A 26497-nucleotide genomic window follows, 5' to 3' on the forward strand; every position below is an offset into this window, starting at 1 on the left:
GTCAATTCTGGCCACATATTGCCTCACCAAGGGCAGCCAGCATTTGGTCCATAAGTTGTTTGCATGTCCTGTAATTTATGCATTTTGCATTGTGTAAAAAACCCCAGTCTACCACCTGTGATGTTGGTTGCAAAATATCTACTCCTGTAATTACCCTGACTGTTTATGCCGTGGTAATGTGTCCTTAGATGTTGAGCCATGTAAAAGTATTGATACACCCCAAAAGTGTAAATGGCAATTAGGGAATTTCGTCAGGTGCTGAGTAAGACACAATGTTTGTGACACTTTAATTCTAGCCTTTGCTCTGCTTCTGTCTTGTTGAAACATTTGGGTCCCAATTTTTAGGGGAAACCTGCTTAGGAACAGCTCCATGAAAATCAGTGTGATTACTACCCAATATCCAAAGTGAACACTCAGTTCTCTCATGGGGATCGTGTGTTTCCTTTGCAGTAGAATCGTCAGAAAGATAGTGAGATTAGAGATTGCTCGCTGTAAAAGTATCATGAGTGGGTTTACACATACAGTCTCATGCCTCTGGCATGTGGCAACACCAGGAGTGCCCATTAGATAGTGAAAAAACATCCAGCTGCAGATAAAGCATTTGCATGGAAGCACAGCCCATTGAGATTATGCAACCGAAACATGGCCTGGCATTCCCTGGTATGTGAGTGGTATCCTCCCTTATGCAGCTCTCGAAATAGTGGAATTTTGCTCTGCACTGCTCACTATTTTTAACAGACCTGATTAGATGCTGTGCTATTGCGTGTTGGTTCAGCTGCTGCCAATGGTACCACACCAGCCTCCACCCTGAAATAATTCGCTGTAAATCAGAGAATAGTCTTTCTCAATGGCACAGCCAGCAGATGTCCTAAGGACCTGATGGGTGCCCACCACTATATGGTGAGATAAAGAAGGAGACAATGAAGCATTTAACCAGCATTTCTGACTAGCAAGAACACTTCAGTGGTAGCCCTGGTGCAGTTCAATGCAGTCTTATCAAGAGTTTGAAACTGGGGAAGCCAATGTGGCACAGCAGAGGATAAAAAAGCACAGGAGCACCAGCAGGGGCTGTGGAAAACATGGTTAAGTTTGAAAGCAGAGGGGAAGAACAGTGTGGAGAACAGAGTGGAGAACAGTGACATGAGCAACTATACAATCAGCTAAAGCATTGTTTGAGCATTTTGAAGGCTTCTGATGAGTACAGCGCTCCATGACTTGACTGCTGGTGGTTAAATAGTGACAGGCATTGCTGAACTTTGCCCCAGGTAGCTCCGCAAAGGGTTTGGAAATGGAAAGGTGGGTGACACAACCCGTGCGTGTTTCCTGGGTGCGCTTTGATTCCCAACGGACAGTGAGTCATGGAGGGTGATAAATTATAGTATTTCTCCATGGGTGTAAGAAGCTGTAAGTTTTAAATCATGGGCCTAGGGTGCTTACTGCTTGCCGCCTTTTCAAAAGAAGACAGTTTACACCATAGTGCATAAATATTGGTGTTACAAGACATACTTCGGCTACCTTCATTTCACTAAAGCATGGCATAATTGGAAATGAGAGCTGGTTTGGGGGCTTGTTCCTCAGCTACCATTGAACTCATAGTTAGGAAGTCTAATGTCATTTTTAATAATCTCTAAAGCATTTAAGGAGTACTTTTTATTTCTCTCTGTCTGCTTAATTTTAAGCTCCATAGGTCGTGTGTGACTAAAAAAAAGAGTAAGATAGTTTTTTTTTTTTCCCAGTTATAAGTCAGACATCACAGGCTATAAGGAGCATTTTGGAAACACTCTGCCAGAGAAAACAGGGAGAACCTGAGTTTAGTGCAGTGATAGAGATCATTTGTTATAACTCATCATGCACCCTGTTGCCATGATAGCACTGGCTTTGCTCTCCCATACTTGCCTTCACTGAGGACAGTCTGCAGCAACCTGCCAGAAAATATCTTGATACACACAATTGCACTGAGCAATTCTGTTTATTATTCTTCATATGAAAATCTCTCATTCATATGAAAATTTGAACACACAGGTGCTTTTCTTTAGTGCTCGATGATAACCTCATTTCTTGTACATTGCATCAGCTCAGGCTAGAACTTGCCTGCATACTTATTTTTCTGTAAGCTTCCATGATATGTATATAAACAGATATTATGAAAAGATCTTATTTTTTTAAAACTTCTCTTTATTTTTACATTTAATGAGGACAGACAAGATGAATATTCATGACAAAGTATCAAGTCATATCCTGTCCTCAAAACAAATAAAAGATAGTGTTTAAGAGTTTAAAAAAGTATTTTAGAAACACTGTATTTCCAAAATTTCTCATTACAGAAAATTCACATCTTTTAGAAAAGTAGAGTTCAATATCCTAGTGTATTAAGCCATATTATGAAAGTATGTCATTTTTCTACACCTTTACTTCAAGAAATCTGTCTCTGCATTGCTAACTATCTTTAAGTAACCTGCTGATGGAGCCAACAGCCTCCATAATATGCAGTATACACAGTTACAAACAATTTGAAGTTATATTACAAAATATACAGTAGTTCCTTTTTACATTTTTATAGCTAAACATTGCATAGTTTTCAAATATGTAATATATAACACAATCATGAGCCTTTTTCTCTATAACTTATGAAAAATTCTGTACACTCCAACAATTATAAATAAAGTGTAAATATCTTTTAGTAAGAGTAAGGGAGGAAATATACCAAGACATATTGTGCTGTCAAGTGAAAAACAGAAATATTTGTTGGAATCTGCTTAACACAATGGAACAATATGGCTTGGAGCAAGAAGAGATCATAGGGGAAATGTTACAATGAGGAACCTAAAGTACTGATATGTCTGACAATTACTGTCCCGATTCTTTTGTAAGAATCACTTTCTCACAGTTATTATCACTGTTCTTGATGGCTATGCTTCAAGATGCAAAATAAGGTGCATGTTGTTTAAGAAATGAGTAAAAGTAGACTAAAATGTTTCCTCTTTCAATGAGTGGTCAATGGAAACTTGAGATAACTTGGAAAGAATTCTGACTATTTTTCTCGTATTTTTCCTAAAGAAACAAGGCATGGGAAATGCATACAGGAATTTAAAGAAACAGACTCTAAAAGCATCCAAAATTGTGAGAATAAAATGAAGAAGAATTATTGAAGATATCAAAATTCAACTTTAAAAATAAGATGTTGACAAAATTCTTTTCAACTCCATGAAGAACAAGGAAAATAACTTTTGAAAGAATAGTTTGACATAGCTCTGCTGTTTGCTACTACACTCCAAAAGAGCAGAACTGTACCAAAAGTATATATTTTTAAAATTCACTCAGATTCTAAGCATTTTGTCACTGGTTCACAGTTACAGAAACAATTGGAATCTCAGTGTGCATGCAGTTTGCAAACACATTTTCGGCAACATAGTTTGCCAGTTTGAATGTCAGTTTAATAAAGTAAATGAAAACAATTTCCACTTCTAAAATGTATGTATTTACCTAATAGCCGAATTCAACCTACTGAATTCCAAGCTCTGCAGAAAACAGCTGTTCAGAAGTAAATGTGTTCTAGCAGCACTGAGTGGCTACGTCACACTAAGGGTCTTCTCAGTGTTTCCATTACAGATTTGATTTAAAACTCAGCAACTTAAACTGACTCTAAATGACTCTTGGCCTGCACTGAATCACCTATTTTTTTTAACATTACTGATTGGGCTTCAGGTATTATCCCATACTCACTAATATCTGAGCAATTGAAGGCCAGTAGAAGTACACAGTGCATCTTTGAAATGCTCTTTTCCTGATACTGAAATTATGCCTTGTCAGCCCATGATTCAGAACAACCTCATAAGCATTACTAAAACGTCAGTAATGGTAAAATTTGAGCATAAGCAGCTTCCCACCAAGTATTACTCTACCTATGGATTTGCTACACATGATAGTGACTAGATTAGTTATGGATTTTATGTGGGATTTGGATTGCTACATACAATTGCCAGTAAAATTCACATTATTTCCAAGGAGGGTGGTTCAGAGTACAAAGGGATGGTGAACACCCCTTTCTCTCCAGTAAACATTACCATATGTCCCGTACTAGCCATAATCTGCTCTGTAGGTTCCCTCTTTTGTAGCTCTAAAGCCAGTCTTCACCACTACTCTGAAAACTCATTTTGTGGCTCAGGCAAACGGAGCCACAGCTGAACACAGATCTGTCATCAGCCCAGGCTGGGGCAGCTGTCTCCTCCTCTACACTGGTCACTTGTTCTTCCTTCTGCACCGTTCCTCTGGTTGTGGAATTATATGGTGAACAGGATTGAAGAGGACCATCTAGAGGGAGGAATGGCAACACAACCACATCCTGAGTCAATCAAGACCTTTGGTAGCCACTCGATGCCTCTAAACACAGTACAGAGGGAGCAGCAATTAGTTTCATGGTCTTTAGCTTGAGATAACAAAAGATTATAATTTCTGTTCCCAGTGTTAAAGGAGACAGAGAGGGCTTCAAATGGGCTTATGTACACCCTTACGCCAGAGCAGGATTCCAAGAGCTTCTGAACGATATCCCAGCATTTCATTTTCCTTCATGGATATAGAATAGATTTTGTCCACTCTAGGAAAACTGTTTTCCATTTTGACCACTGCAAATAGACCAGTGAAAACATTAGGATTCCCCTTTTTATTTATCTTTTTTTCTTTTTTTTTTTTTTTTTAATTTCCAGAGCTTTTTAGGTATTATAAATTAACTTCTGCTGAATAAGTCGGTAGATTAGATAGGCTGTTCTACAAGTGCATTGTTTGTTTGTTTTTTAAGTTTGAATTGATTACCACTCCTTTCATCTCTCTCTTCATGGGACTACAGCAGGATTTCTTTTGTTTGCTACTGATAGCATTGGAGGAAGGTACCTCATGGTAGATCCTCTGTGAGCAAATCTGTCATTAGCTTTGCAACCGAGCACAGATTTTCTAGGGACTCTGTCAAGCTTGTTTGACTCCATTCCTTGATGAGTGATGTATCACCGGTTTCAGAAACCTAACAAAATGTTCACTCTGTCCTCAGTGCATAGTCCAAGGTAGTTTTGAAGAGCCTGACTGTCCTATGCTGTATTTCCGCTAATATGGGTTGATCCGCTACTATAAGGCTGTGTTGTTTGTGACTGTTTTGTCAACAGAAGCTGCAGCTGGTGCTCTTCTTCCACCTCTTTCTTCATCAGCCATTGCCATGGTGTTCTCATAAACCTCTGTAGTTTTTAGTTGCTTGTCTTTGGCACCTTCCTGTTCAGCATTGACTTTGCAACACTTGCAGAAGCCACAGCAGTGTTTCCCACAAAAGGCAAGTGAAGCCATAATTATGTTGTCCCAGGGCTCTAGGGAGTGCATCCAGATGGGTAGGAAATCCCAGTTTTGGAGCTTTTCAGGCAGCGAATGTGGTCGCCTTTTCTGCATAACGTTAATTACAACCACAGCAATAAAAAGAACGAATAGGGGAAGGCAAACACCCAAAAGGACTGGCCACCCTGCCAGTGACAGACCAAATACAAACAAAGGCAAAAGAAAGAAGCAGACTAGAAGATAAAATATAGCAAACCATCTGTACTGGGCTGTTATGTTTCCCAAAGTCTTGGCCATGCGTACTGGCAGCCGGGTATAAGGTATTGGGTAAAACAGAATAATCCCAGAGACATTGAAGAAAAAGTGGCACAAGGCAATCTGAAAGCAAAAACATTTGAGAAGTTCATTAGCCAAAAGGCCTTTAAAATGCTCCTACTGACATTTTAATGACTTCCAGTGGCACTCAGACTCCATAGTTTCCCTTTCCTTACTCCCTACTCTTGTTTCTTGTCTTTCATGCTATTTCACTGCAGGGCCTTTCCTAGCACAAAACAAGGACTCGGTAATGCCTCACACATTGCAAAGATCACTGCCTACGAACACAAGCCAGGCCTAGAGCGGATGTCGGATCCCCCTGCAGGTGGAGAAGTCTTAAAATGCAGCTTCCAAGTGCAAGAAATGGAGTCCATCAGAAACAAAGCTGAAACACCAAACAAGTCTCAGCAAACAGTTCTGTTGTTAGTAAGGCATGGGAACTATGTGCGAATTGTTCATTGTTGGGTTCTGCATCCATAATTTTTAGTGAAAATATGGGAAGTGTAAATTAGATATTACACAGAGGCTATTCAAAATTTTTAATGATACAGACCTGGATTTTACAAAATTTAGCTACAAGTTTATAGGGCACTGAGGAGGTTCCTGGAATAGGACTTTGTCTGGGTCATTCAATTCACATATTTCAAATTTTTTTTTTTAAAAATAAGCATCAAGAGACATCCTCTTGCTAAAGCTTTCAGAAATTGCTTAGATGGAATAAGGATATACTGAACAAAACAGTACATTCCTTTCTCACCTTATCTTCATTCTGTAACTGTTATCAGACCAAAGTAAATATGAAAGTACTGAAGTTTATTTTTAAAGTACATTATAAAACCAGCATGTTATCATGAAATCTGAGCTTTATCAAGATAGCATCTTCTCATGATTACATCTGTTCTATCATGCCTGAGGACAATAAAATGGCTTCACTAATTTTCTTGATTTATTTGGGCTAGTAAAAAACATTTGTCTTATTCACAAAGGAAACGTCATTATCTTTTCCCTCTTTGATGTAGAATGTTCATTCAAATGTGATCTGCTGCCAGGTTCTTTACCAGGTGGAAAATGGGAGGCCAAAGCCAAGCTGCCTATTTTTCAAACAGTTTGAGGCAACAACAAATTTAATAAAATCCACTGAGATTACATTTACAATGAGAAAAATACATGATGCTCACTGCAACCTTGGATAGACGGAGAGCTTGCCAGCTTAAGGGTTGTGCAGCCTTCAGTTAGGTTACAGGAGTCCCTGTACACTGCATGAACTGAGTCAGGGTCTTGAGAAGAGACCTTACAGAAATCAGTAACCCTAAGAGGGCTGTCAGATATATGGGCACTGAATTCCAAGCTGCAGAGACCCCACGCTCAGGGGTCAAGTGGCCCACCCTGTCTCAGTTCTGAATTAATTCACTCAGATCAAGCCAATTTATGAAAGCAAGATTTAACTGTATATTGACATTCTGGGAATGTTTAACAACCTTTTTGCTCTAGCAGTTGAAATGAATGAGCTGTCAATAACAGTACACACAAAATCAGGCATGACATCCATGGCATAATTGCATTAGATCAAATTTTGCCAGGTTTTTCTTCAGAAAGATTACAACTTCTAAATGAAGTCAAGGAAGCATTGGCTTATACTGACCTGTAGTGAATATTTTAAAGTACTCCCTGGACTTGCTAAAGCTGCAAGTATAGCTGTCGTGGTTGTGCCAATGTTAGCTCCTAAGGTAAGGGGATAAGAGCGCTCAATGCTTATAACGCCAATGCCTGTGAGAAAAGAAGCAGGATTGAGTTGGCTTCAGGAAAACAGAGAAGATAAAACATGGGTATACAGAACACAGTATTGACAACTTACCAACAAGGGGTGTAATAGCAGATGTGAAAACAGAACTACTTTGGACGATGAAGGTCATACCAGCCCCTGCAAGCATAGCCAGGTATCCAGCTAACCAAGTAAAAGGAAATGGGAAATCTGAAAGAACAGAGGGAGAACACTCTTGTTAGTATAACAGAATGCTCTGTGTAACAGTAACACACTAGTGACGACTATTAAGCACTTAAAATATATTTTTTGCCTATTTTCTCTTAAATGGCAATTTGGGGTCAGAGTCAGTCCTACTACTCTGATTTATTCTGTTAGCTGCACTCCTTCTCCAGCCTTCCACCACTGTATGCACTTTGAGATGTGTACTAGACTAGGTAGACGTTCGTCCTAACCAAGGGTAGCATACATGTTGTAATGCAATGAGGTATCAGAAATGTTTTCGCAGAGGTCAACACAAAACCCTCTAGGTGTCTTGAGAGCCTTGGTTTCAGCAACCAGGCACCTTCTGTATGAATCAGATCTTCAGAAAGCTCTGAGGAGCATCCTTAGAAAATCAGGTGGTTTGTTCTAACTAGTTTCAAGCAGATCATCTCTTAAAAATTTACTTGTTAACTCTTGGGAAGAAAACTAAACACTCTGATTAGAAAAACTAGGCACAATGGTCTCCTGCAGTCTGCAGATGTATGAGTGAACTGAGAAGTGAGAACTTAATCAGTTGGGAAGACACAGTGGAACACCGAGCAGCTCAGAGATGAAATAAGCAGTAACTGGCAGCTGCTTACTTTCTCCCCCTTGATTTTAATTCAGACCATATTCTTTGTCCAGGAGAAGAGAAGAGAGCTTGGGGACCACTTTGTTTCCTTCCCCATTTCTGTGAACCTTCTCCTCAACCATAGCCTGGGATCCATGCCAGGACTGCTTTTCTCTGCTACAGGTTCCAATCTCTGCGTTCAAGAGAGTATGCAGGAAAAGCAGCCAAGCAAAAAAAACTCCAACATTTGCTCTCAGCGGATCCAAGCTGAAAAAAAACCTGGAGAGCACAGGGCAAGACAGAAAATACTGCTATTGAAAGCTGCCTTATCCTACTGAAGAGAGGGTTAGGCAGTGGAACAGGACAAGATCATTAATTACTACAAACTTTTGTCAACTTACTTTGGAAGGAACATGGAGGCTCTGTGCCAGAACTGGCAATCACAGTCTCAGCAGTTCAGTGCTATCTTTTGAGGATGGGAACATTACATTTCTAACAGCTAATGATTATACATCAAGAAACAGAGCCTGAACTTTGGTCTCTGATGCTGTTAATCTGCTGCATTTCTCAATCAAGCCATTCACTGTTAGATTTTTAAAAGAAAGAAAAAAATATGCTTGGGAGAAAAAAAGTGTGGGGGGTAGGGGTGATTTTCATTCAATACTATTTTCTTTAAACTATTTTATGTTATTTGCCAGAATGGGAAATATCAGTAAATGTGTTCAGTGTCCTTGTCATTCCCGAAAACAATCCTCAGGAAAAGCAGATAATTACCAGTGTTGATTGTCTTCTTGATAACACTCGCCACTTGTCCTTTAAGCACAGAGTTTAATAGCTTAACGATCATTATCAAACAGGAGCACAGAACAAGCAGGGACAAAGCCAGAAGGATAAGACCAATGGCAAGATCAGGCAGGTCTGAGTTTACAAAGAGATGCTGGCCTGAAAAAGAAATGGAAAATTAATTAGCCTAGCCACATTTTTGCTTGTGATCCTAACTAAGCCCAGCCCTGGTTTTTGTACATGTCACTTAGAAAATGGGACCAAAGCACACACAGCTTGAGGGGTTGATGCAAAGAGGGAAAATGTCACCTCCCTTGCTCCACAAAAGCTATGTCTGAGTGGGGCAGGAGAAGCTCTTGTATGGACATGCTTATAAAACACACAGCAGGCACCCCGACAGGGCAGGCAGGAGCTGGGTGACCATGTAGAAGGCAGAGAAGTACAATGGCAGGAGGAAGTTTTGGAGTGCTCCAAGCTGGATGGTAGGTCAGGTTTTCCCAGAGGTGGCTGCGTGCCTGAGAAGGGCCATTGAAACTCCTGCAGGGCATGCATAGGGATGGAGATATCCAAGGAACCATTACAGCAAAGTAACCATAGCTCCAAGCCATCTGAACAGCAAGGGTGACATGATACTGAAGACCTCAATTACTGATATCAAGGAGCATGGAAAGAGATCCATCTGCAGCCAGATACCATGATGATGCTGGTAACTCCAGCTGCATAGCTATAGCAGAGCACAGGCTCCTCAGACAACACCTGCACTGGTACCATGTGTCTGTACGCAGGCAAGGGCTTCCTGATACACCTCTGAAGTGGTCTGTTAACACCATCAAAAAGCTATATACATATGTAAAGATATTGCCATAGAAGAAAGAATTCTACTACTTACATTTAGTGATATAGTCTGTTTCAGTTACATTCTTGAGAGTCCATGTCATGTTTCCATCAGTCCAGCAAAAGTCAGGAGATGTGCAGTTTTCTGGAAATGGAACTGTGACATTCTGCAGTGTCTAAAGATCACCAGACAGAGCAGATAGTTCAGTCATTTACAACCTTTTATTAAGAGCTCATATAAAGTGTTAGGTTTTTACTACTACCAAGGATTCATCAACTAAGGGCAGATCTGTAAGCTGGCACCACATTAATGTCAAGGTGAAACTTCTGCATTCTTGAAATAAATCATTGTGCTGTTACCCAAGCCAATTACTAAAACATTTAAAGATTAAAATATCCCCAAAATCTTCTACATTGTAATAACCATAGCACCAAGTCATTAATAGTTAAGAACCTTAACTGCTGATGACAGTTAGTGGAGTGAGGCTCATATAAGGCTGCAGTTGCAAGACAGTGACATTCCTTTTCCAGGCAGCACCACAGCTTCCTTGGTCAAAGAAAGACCTCTTTACTGTCATCTCAACAGCAGTTAATGGTCTTGTGAGTACTACACCAGGGCTGTAATTCAGAGTGCTACAATACTAGTGCAGCCTTTGCTGCTGGATGAGCACAAGCTGCTCGCACTGCCTTCCTGTGCCTCAGTTTCCCTGTCTGTAGAAACAGAAGTGCTGCTACTACTTTCCTTTTAATGTTCAAACGCTATCTAAGAGCTAATTACAAGAACTATGATTTGCATTATTATTATGGAGCTGAACCTAAATTTCTACTTATATTACATTAAAACCTTCCTCATAAGGACTCCTAGCCTAGACATGCTGCATTCTGACACCAAGTCCATAAGTCCTTATGCAGACTAAGGAGGAGTTCATTGACTGAGCTGTACTTCCACACGAGAGCAACTAACAGCCAAATGGACTCTGAACCATGCTGTTGAACAGCAGGTATCTTTTAAACATGTTTGAGTGATTTTCTTTTGCAGAAATGGAGAACAAGAAATCGGGGTACTACCTACAGACACCTGCATTCTCAACACCTTCCAGCTGATGCACGTGGGCAAGGATGGGAGTGGATCTAGCTCCCACACACCTGGGCTCCAGCCTCCCCATCATGTCAGCCTTTACAAACACAGCACAATCTTTTTTCTCACCTTCCTGAATTTTTTTCAAACATCTGAGTTTCAAAGCAGCTGCATTAGATCAAAATTTTTATGTTTTGCTTTAAACATATTTCCCCCACCAAGTTAAAGTCAAACTGTTATGGGGTTCATATGTTTTTCTAGTTTGAATATATCCTTGAGCAGTAGGTACACAGCCAAAATATAGACAAGCACAATATAAAATCATGTATATAGAAATATACATTTCCTTCAGCCTACACTTTCCACGTAGAGTAGTTTCCTGTCCTCTGTAGGACACGGGGGCTCAGCACGGGCTGGGGTTTGACAGCAGGGCAGCTACCCAAGCCCCCCACCCCCCCGAGGTGAAACACTCAGCAGTGTAACCCGAGCAGAGTTTCAGATGAGCACAGCTCTGCTCCTGGCACTATCTCCCTAGCTAGCATTTCACTGGCCATCCAGACTATCATTCAATAGGAGCTGGGCACTTCATTTCAACCTCCACTCTGTGTTCTTAAGTATCTCCTGCCTCAGCACTTCAGGAATTGCTTTTCTATACATGACAACAAGTACAACTAATAACTTTAATGAGAGAATCAAAGGATATTTTATGCTCTAATTACTAGTTAGCTGAACAATGCAAACCAAACACTCAGCTCCACAGTTTATCAAAATACTCATAGGTGTCAATCTGGGCAAGAGATTCCTCCAAGCTGCAGTGCTGTTTGGGTGAAGAACAACAGGGCACAGCCCCACAGAGGCTTTCTCCAAGGGCAGTTTTCCAAGAAAGCTGCAAATAACCAGCTACCACCAGATCACCCTAACATATGGAAAACTAAAACTTATTAGATCAGTAGATAAACGGTGTTCGGAAAAATCTTTTCTTTGGCCTATGTTGCAGATTTTTTCCCACTTTCAGGGAGTCAGTAGTATCACAGTTTAAAGACATTTGTGTGTGTGAAAGGAATGAAAGACTTGGCTCCAAACCAGCAGTACTGATAAGTGAGGGCCTGTATGGTACCGAAAGTAGCCAGGTCAAGGTCACCACTGCTGACCATCCTTTGTTTAAGTGGAGGAAAAACTACCTCAAATTGTTTTCATTCTTTTTCTCCTGAAAAAAACCCCATCATTTTAAAATCTAAGTTCACAATATTATGATAAGGATTGTCAGCTACAGATCAGTAATACTCTTCCTGAGGTACCTGACAATTAATTTAGCATAATACTCACCACATTGGTTTCAGTTATACACCAGACCTTGACCAGGCTTTTGTTTTTTGCTGATTCATCATTAGTAGCAATTGCATTTATTACTGATTTATCAAGCTTAAAAAAAAAAAAAAAGAAGAAAAATTTTAAAAATGCATTATTCCAACTTGCATCACAAACTTCTGTTCAGCTCTACTCAAACAACCCCCTTTGGAATCCCAACCATGATAAGCCTGCATGATCATCTCTAGTGCTGGAGCTGCCCAACATGTAGGAGGGGGTTTACTCTGACAAAAAGGCTGAACTCTACATGCACAAATACTGTGTCTCATTCTCCCAAAATCATCCACCACTTCATCTCTCCGTTTCTGTTTAATCAACTGCCTGACTGTATTTACTGCCATTTTAGAAGATGTGTTCTTTCCCCCCTGGCCTCTAGATGCACGCGATTATGTCAGGTCCTACACTGATTTTCTGGCTGTGCCAGGTTGTCTCAGCTAGTACTGTCTGCCAATGTCTAGGCAACAGGCTGCCTTCCCATCCATCTCACATGTCTGTATTTGTCCTCACCTGCCTTTTCCTTCCTCCTAGCTAGGTCTGTCATCATTAAGGTGAAATGCGGGGGAAAAAGAAACAGGAACTATAAAGCTGGGGTTTTATGAAATGTGAACAAAAAGAAGAATTCATCTGCTAATGAGCTTTAAGCCAAGGACATAGAAAAAGAACCAAGTAAGCAGCTTGCTTGAAGTGAGAAAGAGCTTACCTCAATGATGAGCTTTGTAAAGGGGTCTGTGATAACTTTTAGTAGCTCAGGGGCATCTTCACCACTTTCAAGATGAAAGGACTCAACTATAACATTGGTGAGATGGTAAAGATAGCCAGAAATAACTTCAATGGGCAACAGTGCAAACACAGCAAGCCAGTTAAAGAAATCATGGATTGTTGCCCCAGCAAAGGCCCTGCAAAAAGAAATTAAAAACCAGGATTGCTTTTAATTAGACAAAATATGTACAACATCAGTTAGATATGAAATCATAGCAGTGGGGATGAAGCCCATTTCAAGGTGGGAATCATTTCATTTCCAGGGTCACAGGAGATGGCTACTTGGCTATGGAGCACTAAGTTGTCTCCACACTGTTGACCAATTAAAGAGCCAGCCAGGTGAGTAAAACAAGAAAAACTAGAAAAGGCAAAAGAGATCTTTAACACGAGGCTGCCAAGAGTACTCATCTGAAAAAAGAAGTGGCTGTAGAGCCTACATTTGTTTTGTCTCTCACCCATTTTTGGCACATTTTTATTCCTCAGCCAGTCATTTCCTCTGGGACCTGTTCTCCCTGAATCCTGGGGCAAGAGAGCTTTGCGGCCCTCTCATGTGTTCCTGCAAGCCATTGGTGTACAGCTCCCTTCCATCTTCTCCTCTAAAGCCTGAGGAGCCACAACTCTCCCCTCAGAGACTTTGGCGAAGAGTATTTCATATGTCCAGTATGGCACAGATGACAAGGTACTAAAGTCTCCTATCTCTACCAAGTTTACTGCCCATCTCCAGCAAGCCGAAAGCTCTCTCAGTGGCACTGTCAAGTGGCGGTCTAAAAGCTGTCACTTTATGTGTTCGACAGCCAGAACACATAATTTCTCTACAGTTACCAGGTCTTGCTTACTGTAGACTTAAAAAAATCTTCAATATCGAAATCTTGTTTAAGGAGACTAGACAAAAATAATGTAATATTAACTTCTTATACAACCCTCCAATAACTAAGACATAATAAAAGGTGGGTGGCATAGTGGGAGCAGCTGAAAATTTATCCTTGTGTAAGATCATTAAAAATGGTGGATCCTTACAAAACCACAAAACTTTTAAAGGAACCCAATATGCTTTTCTTCAAGTATATGAAGCCATATGTATGGGCAGCGTCACACCTTTGCAATGGCCATGCTTGTGACTTTCCTAACTAGAAAGGTTGAATGGCTGTAATAGTGATAGGGAAAATGGAAGAAAACCTACAAAGAAGGAACAAACAACTTTTCAGGTGTAGTGTTTAAGTACAATACCTTCTAAATTCATTCCTGTCCCCAGCTTGCATGAGTGCCACAATCGTGTTTGTAACTGAGGTGCCAATGTTTGCTCCCATGATGATTGGAATAGCTGATTGAACAGTTAGCACTGGAAAGCAGAAAAGGAAACACTGAATAAGAAAATCAGATCATCAGCAAGCTCTATGCTTCAATGAAGATTTCTATTAATGTCACTGAATCCGTGACTTCCCTTGATGTCACTGGGATTAGGTGCTGTGATCCAAATGTTTGCTTTAATCAAATCCCATGGGAACATGACACTCCCATAGTCCTGACTGAAACTGCAGCCCATGGTTATCCCTTTTCACCACATATTGGAGGGCCAGAGTAAGATAAAGTCTCTTCTTTCCCAGGCATTTGCCTACTTACTGCAGAATTTAGAAATGATGCTGCAGAAACAGATGAAGTTTAGTAACTGCCTAACATTAGAAAATTATGCAGATAATTTCAAAATTAAGGCACTCGGTGCCAAGGCTTCCAATGATTTTCATGGCAGTTGTGGTCTTACTATTATTACTAGTACTCCTAGTATTGCTACTACTATTAATACTATCATTATTAATTTTTAAAATTTTATTTTATATCAAGGTAACAGCTGTGAAAAACTCTTCCTGCAGTCTCTATTCTTACACCCAAAGCTTCCACAACTTGAACGCGGGTGGGAATGTTTGCACCCCAGATAAGATTTATGAGTAATCTGTAGGAAGATACTGTAAGCAGACTTACATGTGGAGGACACCATGCTGACTATGATGGATGAGGAAGTACTGGAGCTCTGGACCATCACAGTCACCAGAACTCCAATCACCAATCCCGCGACAGGATTAGACAGCACTGAATCATCTTTAAATATGTCCCCTGCTGCTTTACCTACAAAAAAGATATTCTCAGAGTGAGGGAAGTGCAAGGTAAAGTCTACAGAAATTATGGGAGTGTTTAATTAAAGATCATTCAACCCATTTAATTGATAGATATATAGCCATGCTTGCTGCTCAAAAAAAGTACAAGGTGATGCAGCCCAGGGATCCAAATTTAGGTCCTGAACTCTCAGCTTCTCAGTTGTTAGAGAATACTTTATATTCTCTCATTTCAGTGACTAAACAAGCTTTACTGAACTCTGCAGAGAAGCATATAAAACTGTTACCATCAGAGGAAAGACTGTCGCTCAAAAACCACATATGCATAGATTTAAATGCTATTACTTGGTATTTTTGATTACTGCCTCAAGGAAAACTATTTTAATAATACTGATTAATTCTGTCCCTGTAGCTTTCTGTGTTTCCAAAAATCCAAAATACTTCCACAGAAACTCATATGATAACCACTCCTGAACCCCTCATTTGAATTCAACCCTTGAAGATTGGCAAATGAAAAAAATACATTTCAATAGTTCTCATCTTTGATAGTTTTGGGGGATATTTCAGTGCTGGATGCTTTGGTCAAGAGCACAGTTTTCGTATTTCAACTTGTTGAAATGTCTTTCACACGTGACAGATTTATGCACAGATGTATCCATGTAAACTGTCACTAAAGTAACAGGAAACCACTAAGAAATCAGGGCCAATAACCACTACATCAACAGCTCTTTGGAATTTGAGGAAGAAAGGCCCTTCCAAACAAATGAAGGTCAGTCTTCAGTCAGAGCTACTCCTGAATCCCTGTCTCAACACATGAAGAATGTTCTTGAAGAGTGAGAGTTGTAACTAAGTCGCTCAGATGAAATTTCCCGTCTTATTGAGTTTATTCTTAATATTTTAAACATTTTCATACCTCCTACCAGTTGGAAAGCAGAGCTCAGAACATCCAGAGAACACACAAACATGTAGAGCAATCCAAGCAGCATAATGAACTTCCCTATCCCGTAGAGTACACGAATGATTTTTCCTTTTCTATCCAATTCTGCAAAAGAAATACATTATGCATAAAGGACTTGCTTGAAGTGTTCTCTGGAACACTCTAGCACACAAGCAGAGACTATGGAGACAAAGACAGTGCTGTGAATTCAATGTATGATTAAATCCAAAAGAGTGGTCTTAATCACATTTTAACTGCAGAAGCAGGTATTTTGTTTACTTAATTTTACCACCAAAAAAAAGTTTTTTGGTATGTGACAAAAGCCTCATAAAATTTGAGATTGACCCTTCATTTTATAGTGATCCTACTGAGTAAAGAAAGACAGGAGCCTGGATATAAAACCATATTAGTGCTGGACTGTTTTCCATATATCTCTTTGTGTTTTAAGGAAGGTAAGCAGCATGATTTCCAGATCCTTCTTAGCTGACTAAGTATAAGATCCCCATTAACTTTTAGAGAAGGTGAGAGAAGAAGTGGTGGGAAAAAAAGTGCAGGTAATTTATTTGTGGAGAAATGGCTACCTGACCACTTGACCCCAGTGTCCTGCAGTTCCGGCAGAGCCCATGGGTCCTCTTCCTCTGGCCTTGTCTCATCTATCAAGGCTATTGTGGAAAATGCAGGTTGAATTTCCCCTTTATTTCCAAGTGAAGCCACATTGCCTGCTGAAATAGAACGTGTAAAAAATTATTTAATTACTTTCCATCCTTTCCAAGGATCCCCAAAACTTATATACCTCTATAACTCACTGGTGAGCACGTTACCTTTGTGATTTTCTCCTTCTTTCCCAGCCATGTTCTGGTTTTGTTTGGAAGAGTCCCCAATATAGTTATTGGTTTCAGGCTTTTCTACCTCAGGCCAGGGAGCCATGATCTGTGACTAATAAAGTAGTGTTGATTAAAATGTGCGTGCAGTCTATATTCAACTTACAACAGGGTATGTGGGAGATATGATAAAGAACAAAGGAGATGGAAATGGAATATAAGCAATTTTCCTTTGAACACAACTTTTTACTAATCTTTTTGAATTATTCCTTAATTTCTGAAATTGATTTCTCAATTATTTTTTAAATTAATATTTATTTGTGTACGAAACTAAAAAAATTCTTTCCATCTCACATCTGTATTTTCATACACTTTTAACTGTCATGAAAGCAAAGATTCCTCTGCTTTCCAAACAGTAGGCATTTCTTCTCTTTAATTAATTTCAGCTCCTTTCAGGAAGAAGTCAGAGAACTGTTTTATTTTCTTCCACCATCTAGATTTAAGAAACTGCCTTTACCGAACTGGTAATTCAATACATCGACCTTAGCAAAAAAGTTCTTCCTTAAACGCTGCTTAGTTTGGGTCATGCAAGCTGAATACAATGTTCTTGTTGCCTTTACTGCATCGTTCCCATGGAAGCATGGAAAGGAGAACCCTGGACAAGGTGGAGGAAGAGCCCAGGGTTTCAAGTTCCAGAAGGATGCTTGCTGAATGCCTGGACAAGAGCACAGTTTGAGACCAGTGACCATTTGCAGGTCTATATTTGCCTGTAACTCACAGCTGATGCTGCAAATGAAGATGAGCTAGTGGCAGCAAGGTGCATCTCACCCACGTCATGTAGGATCTCCCTCTGATCCTCATGCTTCCTGACCCCTTTTGAATATATTTGACATGCACCTCAACATTAATAAATAAATCACATGGCCAAATCCTGCCAGCACCGGTGCAAGCACCCTTAATAAATCCTAGCCCAGGCACAAAAGAAGGCAAAGCCTAGAAGATTCCTACGTATTTACTTCACCAATGTTGGAAGCCAGAGGGAAGGACATGAAAGAGGGGGAAGGTGATCATGGAGAGACAAGCCAATATACACAATACTTCTATCTTTCTAGGCTTGTTGGTGAGCTCAGCCAGCACATCCAAAACTCAGTGGAAAGGATGGGAGAAGTGAACCCTACCCAAGAAAGCCTCACCTTCAGATCTGTCTCTTCCACCCTCTCTGCCACACGAGTCGATCAGTGCTGCTGGCAAAGCTGCCCCACAACCACCACGTCTGGCACCCTGTCACACTTCTGAAACACCGGTGAGCAAATTTGCTTCCTATGCTCCTCATAAACAAAGCCCCTGTGCCCAGCCTCCAAAAGTCAGGAGGACTTTTGGGCTGGACTATCATGCTCCCGTAAACAAGGTTCAGCTACAAGCAGCAGCCACTCTAAGGGAGTATAATTAATCATTCATTTAATCATAATCCTTTATGTAGCTGGTGGTGAAAATGTTTTGTCCCTGCCCACATCAGTAAGCCACACATCCTCTTCCTTTTCCTGGGAAAGAAAAGGTCACAGACAAAATCACTCATGTCTTACTCTAACAGAGGAGGGTATTGTTTGCTGGCACTCCACAAAGAAAAGAGTGTCTCTCCTTCCTCATTAGCAGGAAAAGCTATTCTACAATTTCATTTGCAATATCTATGCTTTTACACTTTCTTTATCTGTGGTGTAAGAACCATAGCAGCTCCCAAGATACACAAAGATCTTAAAATAGATGAAAGTCACTCTTGCTTGTTTCAACAAGGGTTTCCATTTGCTTGAAGCAAATTCTTGCATTTTCACCCAGGCCAAAACAACCACCAACCCACCTACGTCAGAACATCCCCATCTTGTTAAACGAGTTTCATTTATACATGTTCAGCATTTAAAGAGCTATTAAAAAAATAACTGCTTTGCACAAGTTCTTCTTAAGTGAAATGAATCATGAAAATGCACTGGGAAGTCAAATGGTGAAATTGTATTGACAGTGTATTCCAACCACGAAGACACAGAATATGCTGGACACCACTACTCCTAGAGATGCCATCAGTACTTCTACAGTTCTTCTCTTACACTCAGTATGGAAATGAAGGATTCAGCCTGCATGATTATTGTATGGAAACTGAACTGATGCATTCACTAAAGAAACAGGAGCTCGAAAACTTCGCCAGAAAAACAGCCCCGTGTCTCCTCAATAAACTCATTCAAGAATTCAGCAGAGCATTTTTTCATAAGCATCTCCCATATTCCTGAGGTGCTCGGGATCCCACAGGTATGTCACGTATTATTATGGGTTTTGCTTTATGTGATCAAATGCCGTAGAATGAGAGTTGATCACTTCTGTGGAGGAAGTTTTTGTATAGGTATGTATGTAAAGTTATTCATATGAGCCCTAGTCAACCTCTGATTTGAGAAGGCAGATTTGAATACTGGAGGTCTTTACAGCGTTTCTTCAAGCATTTGGATTTACAGAGGTTTAATTAGAACAGCCTGTTCTGTGTGAGTGGTATCAAGGAGTGATGAAAGCAAAACCATCTAGATCCTTGAAGCACTACCAAAGCTGTCATCTTTTTCCAGATCCTGACTCTTGTCAAAAGGAACAGCTGAGAAGTTTAGAGACACCTGATACTATTTGCTGGAGTCCTGCTCACAGCTACTTACTGTTAATTAATCTCTGTGCTACAAGGATAATCTACATTCTACAGTTTTCTCTTCGAAGAATTCTTCCTTGGCCCAAATACAAGCATTAGCGTCTTGATAAAACACTCAGCAGAAGATGTGTGTGCTGCAGAGCGGTGGGGTGACAAAGCTGACTGCATTGCTCCCTGGCAGCTCACATGTGCCTTTGGAAAGGCTGACGTCAGGCGCTGGGTTAAAGACCAACATCCTTGATGCAAGATATAAATGACAATGAAAACTCTATTAGTGGTTTACTTTTGAACACCGAAGACAATTGTGCTGCAAAGGAACATGTTAGAGAACGGGCCAATGACAGCACACACTGCAAAAACTTGCTGCATTCAGCTGGACGCACAGGTCCAGGTCCAGAGGTGGGACAGCCACGATTGCTGGATGAGGTGCTGGAGTGATGAGCTCTGCCCACCCCTGTGCCAGCCCAGGTGTCTCAGAGATGTGCATCTGGTTCCCTCCTTGGCTGGCAGGACACCAGCCAGGGTGCCTGCACCCAGGGTGAAGTCATGGAGCTCACATCCGGATTCATATCGGCACTTTGGATATCCTCCTGTTTGGAGCTATGCTGAAATGGGAGCTAATTTCCTCCCGAAAGTGGCAGGTCACAATATGCTATGCATATTGCAAAGGTCTGAAAACTAATGCCTGCACAAACTGTAATCCAGTCCGTTTTGGTGAACCTTGTGGCAAATCCTCTCACACCATCATGTGCGCTTCTTTCGTTGTAAGTATAGTCTTTCCTTGTCTTTGGGAAATGCTAACTATGTGTGACATCCTTTCTAACTTCAAAAGAAACTGAACCCTCTCCCTCTTAAGAGGGAGATAGATGGAAATAATCAATGGCATTCAAATTTTAAAATAAACTGTGAGGGAGGAAAAAGTCAGAGCCAAGTGGTCTCCCATGGTTTTTATATCCATACTGACTCTCTCACTGCAGCATTTCAAAGAGTTAAAGTCCCTGGGGAATTATCTGAGCAACACTAGGTGTCACACAGGTGCCCTATATTGCATTCCTCAGTGACTCACTGGGCTGTAACAGCTTTGCCTCTGTTGCAGGGCTGCACTCTTGGTGCTTTGCAGATTTAAATTAGAAACAGTTGTTGATGTATTTGTTTAGCTGGATTTAACACAGAGAAAATGAACTACCACTTGCATGTGCCCAGGTGGTATTGTTCGTACCTCTCCACCCATGACAGCTCACCAAAAGGCCACCTTGTGCCTGAAATAAGAGCTACGAACCAGTAAGCCTTAAAGAAATCTCAAGCCTGCGGAATAGACTCAGTCAAACCAACATGAAATAAAAAGTACTGAAGAAAATAGCAGTATTTTCAAAATTAACTGGTAATAACTGCAACAACTGCCAACGTGACCATACATATTGCTTAAGCTATCTACAGATTGCTAAAGCAGCTCCATATAAGGCTGTGGTTTCAGCCAAGCTTTCCCCATTTTCTCTCTCTCCCTCTCCTCCTTCTCTCTCAGTTTTCTACAAAAATACGTCACTTCCTTATTCACCATAGAGCTATGGTTTTTATGTTAAAAAGGGATTTATCAGCTAATCTGATATCCGACTATATGACAGTAAATATGAATATTTACCACACATACTTCATAAGGATAAATACCAAGCTACATGGCAACCTTTCTTGTATAAAGTTTGAAAAAATATTGTCTTTTTCCCCTCAAAATATATAATTTCCAACATAGAAGCACATCATGTAGAGACAGAAAAAGAAAGATCCTTAGCCAGCACAAATTCATTCGGTAGTTTTACATCAGCTGATAGTTTTGCCCCAGAACCTGTTCCATGGCAGCCACAAAGACCCAGGTGCAACAGAACCAGTAACAACTTAAATAAACACCCTCAGTGATTCAGCCTTACTAGGAGCAAGTCTTTTCTCTGGCACCAGCCACTTCCCTGGGGCTTTTTCTTTGAATAAGTTAGCAGACTTAACCAGGATGTAAACTTTCAACTCATGTAGTAGAAAAGGAAAAAAAAGATATTTGAAAACTACAAAAAAAAGCATTGTACTCTCTGTTTATCCCTGTGGATTTCTGAAATTCATTGCTCACAAGCCTGAATCTAACACATAGCAAAACTAAAAAAATCACATGAAACAAAATAGCAAAAAGAACTAATTTCTAAGGAAGTGCAGAGAGAGATGAATCCCAAACATTAATTTTTGAGTTCACAACTAAGAAAAGCACTGGAAACTACCACTGAGGAGCCAGAGCCAGGAAATATCAGTGAACTACTTGAAATACCTAGTAGGTGTTTAAATAAAACAATTGCTTTTTCAGAATAAAGCAACAAGAAAATTAAAAACCCCACCAGCAAGGAAATAGAACAGATCTACCCCTTCCCAAAGACAAAACATGCAGTAGAGAATAGAGAGAGGAAAAAGTAATGACGTTAAAAAGACTTACTGATCTAATGGAAGAGCTGATAATAAAAGTTACTGAGAAACCAGCTGATTGCCTACTGCCACATTAGTTGAGCAAACTACATTAGACTAATGTATTCCTTTTACCTCCGTGTATCAAACCAAATTAGCATAAGAAAATGTTTCCATCAAGAATAGCCTGACACGGCCGTGGTGAGGAACACAGACTTTACACAAGATCTATGCTAACACACAAACTGACCGTATTCCCTTCCAATGTTTCATTAATAATATCCTATACATTTTCCAGTATCCAATACCACTGATTACTGTGACTTAAAATCTCACTTCTTTTCAATCCAAATAATAGTTAAAATAATACTTTCTTTTGCTATAGGCAGTTATTTCTGGCTGGGTTTTTGGTTGGGTTTTTTTGGGGGGTAGCTGCTAACAAAATGCTTTTTTTCTTTATCATATTCCATAAAAAAACCCCTAGCTGTTCACAGGAAAAAAAACACAGTTTGATTTCAGAACTATTTTTTTGTCACTTCCTTAAAACATAAATGCAGTTGAAAGAAAAGAAGGTGAAAATGCTAACAATTGAATGACATTTCATATGCCACTACAGTTCCCTGCGTTAGCTCTCTGTTGCCATTCCTTAAGTTGCAAAAGCAGAACTTCAGATTTGCAAGCTAAACAAGCTCAAAGAAGAAGAAAACTCAGTCTTAGTTGTTCTTACTTACCACGTCTTTATTCCCAGACAACAGAGTGAACGGATCAACTGGGCAGCCACTGAAACCTGCAATATATATAGACAGGTGTTGAGCAAAGTTTGCTTTCATCACTGCACACTAACATTCCTATTTTACAGTCCAGAGGCACTGCCTACCTGCAACTTAATGATCACAATAAAACTTTTTTAGCAGGAGTGGGCAGCAACCAGGACTGATAAAACTACAGGCTATTTCACACTTATCACATTCTAAAAAATGTCCCATCAGCATTTAAGTACAAGTTACAAATGTGTTCATGTGAGTGCTGAGGAACGGTTTGTTCCAGCATGAAAAATTGCTGTCCACCTGATCATTCAGTAATCTTTTTTCCAATAATAATTTTCCAAAAATATTTTGCAATCTCAAAAGTCTGTCAAAAGGGTGTGAAGGAGATGTAGTACTGTTATTTGTCTGTTCAGGTGCCTATTAATCTGCCTTAGAACAGAAGTGAAGGAGAATCAGATAAAAAGCAATGTAAGTAGGAAACACGTAAGAACTACTTAGAACAGAGGATGGAGTTTCATTCTTATCAGTGCTCAATGTTTGCAATTAAGGCAAGCTCATTAGCATTTTGGCTCTGGCTCTCCTTCCAAATGAGATTTAAAGATGTAAGGACACTTTTGATAATCAAATTCAAAATGCCAGTGATGAAGACCACTGAATGATAAATACATATGTTAATCAATAAATACCATGTGGCATTATAGATTAGACAAAGCAGTCACCAGCATTGCTGCCTGTTCTACTGATGAACTTAATGAGGAGCTGGTGGGGAGGGCTGCATTAGGCACTGTACTTTATTATTTTTTGAATTTTTTCTGTTTCAACAGGCAACTTATACTGAGCAAATAAGCTGTAAACTATCTGCCTAATCAGCAGATCTGCTTTGTCTGCTTGTACGCAGTCATATCTCCCAGCAGCTTAGTGACTTAGTAACACAGTAAAATAAAACTCTTGCTTTTGCACGTTTCAGTCCTGTGGACACACTCAGCCTTTGGAGCAGTGAGTCAGAACTCACCTTTCTCCTGTGTCGGCATCAGAAATGTTTGATAAGCGGTGATCATGAAAGCTTCCACAGCCCCGCACACAGCATCACATCCTGGCAGTGGAATCACCAAGCACCTCCTCTGTCTGCAGTGACTCTTCTGGTGTCGACCCCACTGCCCACATCATACTGGGCAGGGCTCATGTTGTAAGCCCAAGGATGGAAGCACAAGCCCTGCCTCGTCCTCCCACCTGCAGTTTACACAGAGGCGGAAAGGATGGAAAGGAAACTGATTTTTCTTCTGTGTAAAGTGGAGAACTGCCCAAAAGTGGAAATTAGCAATAGAAAATGGACCCAGTGTCTACCTTGGTGGTTCACAAGAGAAGGTTTCTTAACAGAACTGTACTTTAACATTGCACCTAAAAATAGTAGGTTTTAATTGATGCCCTACATGTAGGAAATCAGGTGGATCTTTTAACTGGGAATCCTTGTATTTCCCTGAGCTGCGGCTTATTTTCTACGGAGTCACTGTGAAACCCAGCTCTGACAGTGGGAAGGTATGAGATGTGTACACTTCAAGTACCCCATCGTGGCTTAACCAAAGTATGATGACGTCTTCCACAGCATTTTTATTCCAACACTGCTCATTCCATTTGCTAAGCACAATCCTATGCACTGACCAAGTAAACATGTTAGAAAGGGAACAATTCTATATCAGACCCACTGAACTCTCACACAGAGCTTTAGGAAAATAAAACCAGCTACTTATACAAAGGCAGGCAACCTACAGTCTGTCTTTGGCAGTCCAGGGTGGACCTTCTACAGGGTCACTCTGGAAGAACCTCCATAAGGACCTAGCGATGAGGGATGAAAGTGGATGTTATTTGTCCCAGAAACCTTCACTTCATTCAGAACCAGAGGAGAAGAGGCTGAAATCCTTCCCATGATTGCAGGGCAGTCAGAGTGATAGTCCAGAGTGCTTTTCTTGCAACTGGCACTGATTCAAAAGATGCTGCTTCTGCTAAGGAAGAATAACCAAATGCTCTATCTTCTCCCTTTAGAGATTACTAAAAGCAACTGACCCAATTTAAAAAAAATATTCTTGGATAGGAAACATTTAGTAAAATAAGGCAAGCAAGCAAATTTCAAGGCTCCTGATTTCATCTAATAAGGTGCTGGATTACTCTGCAAGCTATTTGCAACGCTACCTGTGAGACTCTAGCACTTAACAGGAAGTACAAACACAGAAAATGTTTCAAACACAGAATAAGAAAAAAATTCCAAGCATGTGCAAATTTTGTGGGAGGTGAACTCTGTCCTGTCACTGTTATATGTTGCAAGAAGTTATAGCACAGGCAACAAACATGTCTACATAGCAGAGAGCTGGGCTACAAGCTCCCTTGTAGATCTGACCCACAAAAAGGATGCTTGTAGTGCAAGTATCAACCCCATCCATGTCTAAGACCCAGGCCCTAGTACAATAAATCAAGTGCATCTTAGTCTCAACCAAAACAAAAATAATTAAAGAAAAGTAAAAGAATGGCCATCCATCCTGCAAAGGTGTCAGAGCAGCCCAAGATACATATTTACTAACAATAATACATTATAAGATTTGCTCTTTTAGTAGACACAGCTTCAAAAGACAGCATGCATGAGCATGGCTCTCAGGTAACATCAGAGAGAAACTCTCATAAAATTTAATTTAATTTTCAATATTCCACAAAGCCAAAGAAAGCACTAAGTTAGTGCTAAACACTTATTGTGCATTTAAGATGGTGGGAATCTAGAAAACAGCTACGTGGCTCTTTACCAAAGAGAATTGGTATTGTTTCCATCATTTAGAAACCCCATTGGCTATATTATCTTGTTCAGAAACCTTGAACAAGTCTAGTTGTCTGCATTTGGGAACAGCATGAGTATAAATCAGCCTTCCCTCTTATGGATATGTAAAACACAAAGCCCTGATCACTAAAGAGAGAGGCCAGTGCTGATTTCAGTGGGAATTACAGCCAGAACAGTTATTTGTATTACTATACTGTGCATTTTATCTTACATAAATGATATGCAAATAAATTAATGGAGTTACAGTAGTCAATGTATTTCCAAAGCTGAGTAATGAATAAAGTCATAAAGAGACAGCATTCAAAAGAGCCAATGCCAGGAATTGGAGGGTGAAATAAAACGAGAAGTGAAGGAGTCACAAAGAGAAAAATTACAGGAAGGGCTTTCAGACATAAAAAGGAAAATAAATATTTCAACACAGGAAAGACAGTTTTTATAGAGGAATAATATGGCAAACAATTTTAAACAGAAGTGTTTGTTCGGTCTTATAATAATTGAGCAGCACCTTCATCACAGAATGAGTTTATTCTCATTACTACCATGTCTCAAATGTTTTTGTCAATTCAAATGCGTCCTTGGGACATGAGTTAAGAGGGTTATTTTGTTTACATCTTCCATGATTATGTTTCCCACTAAAGTCACTTATTACAACTGTTTTTATTCCTCCTGAAGTATCTGATTTTGACTTCCTGTTTAGTAGATATTTTGCTACTAAGATGCACCAGTACCCACTCTCAGCGTTTACCAATGTGTAAGAGATTGCTCGTCTGGAGCCTGCAGTACAGGCAGTGGTGGTGGTGGGTCCAGGGCAGGGGGTGTTCTGCACAGCCCTGCAGCCAGGCACCAAGCACTTCCAACCCACTCACAGGGAAGGACTGGCCAGAGGCAAAAAGGTACAGACTAA

General features: G+C 40.2%; 1 protein-coding gene and 1 long non-coding RNA gene across 3 annotated transcripts; one reads left to right on the plus strand and one right to left on the minus strand.

Annotated features, from left to right (window-relative positions):
• Window positions 1–884: 884 nt before the first annotated feature.
• Window positions 885–6339, plus strand: LOC135413403 (uncharacterized). Its single transcript, XR_010430213.1, has 2 exons — window positions 885–1404; window positions 5847–6339. It is a non-coding gene; the product is annotated as an uncharacterized LOC135413403 (long non-coding RNA).
• Window positions 2155–23947, minus strand: SLC34A2 (solute carrier family 34 member 2). Of its 2 annotated transcripts, none has more exons than XM_064653082.1 (14): window positions 23785–23947; window positions 22737–22792; window positions 16893–17007; window positions 16653–16790; window positions 16048–16176; window positions 15004–15147; window positions 14254–14365; window positions 12968–13163; window positions 12226–12321; window positions 9877–9997; window positions 8979–9146; window positions 7484–7600; window positions 7271–7395; window positions 2155–5691 (listed from the first exon to the last, which is right to left on the minus strand). In XM_064653082.1, exons 1-14 carry the CDS (start codon window positions 23828–23830, stop codon window positions 5116–5118), a joined length of 2139 nt encoding a protein of 712 aa, XP_064509152.1. In that variant the 5' UTR covers window positions 23831–23947; the 3' UTR covers window positions 2155–5115. The 2 variants fall into 2 exon arrangements, with proteins under 2 accessions (XP_064509152.1, XP_064509151.1); XM_064653081.1 differs by having other exon boundaries at window positions 16653–16793; window positions 23785–23946.
• Window positions 23948–26497: the final 2550 nt, after the last annotated feature.

The sequence above is a fragment of the Pseudopipra pipra genome, chromosome 4 (assembly GCF_036250125.1).
Source record: "Pseudopipra pipra isolate bDixPip1 chromosome 4, bDixPip1.hap1, whole genome shotgun sequence".
NCBI lineage: Eukaryota > Metazoa > Chordata > Aves > Passeriformes > Pipridae > Pseudopipra > Pseudopipra pipra.

Bases quoted from the DNA above. Each gene is read 5' to 3' on its own strand.
- SLC34A2 (XM_064653081.1), bottom strand. From the start codon at position 23,830: ATGATCACCGCTTATCAAACATTTCTGATGCCGACACAGGAGAAAG. The intron at 22,793-23,784 runs GTGAGTTCTGAC...TATATATTGCAG, and splicing joins GATGCCGACACAGGAGAAAG to GTTTCAGTGGCTGCCCAGTT. The intron at 5,692-7,270 runs GTCAGTATAAGC...TTTTGCTTTCAG, and splicing joins CTTTAAAATATTCACTACAG to ATTGCCTTGTGCCACTTTTT.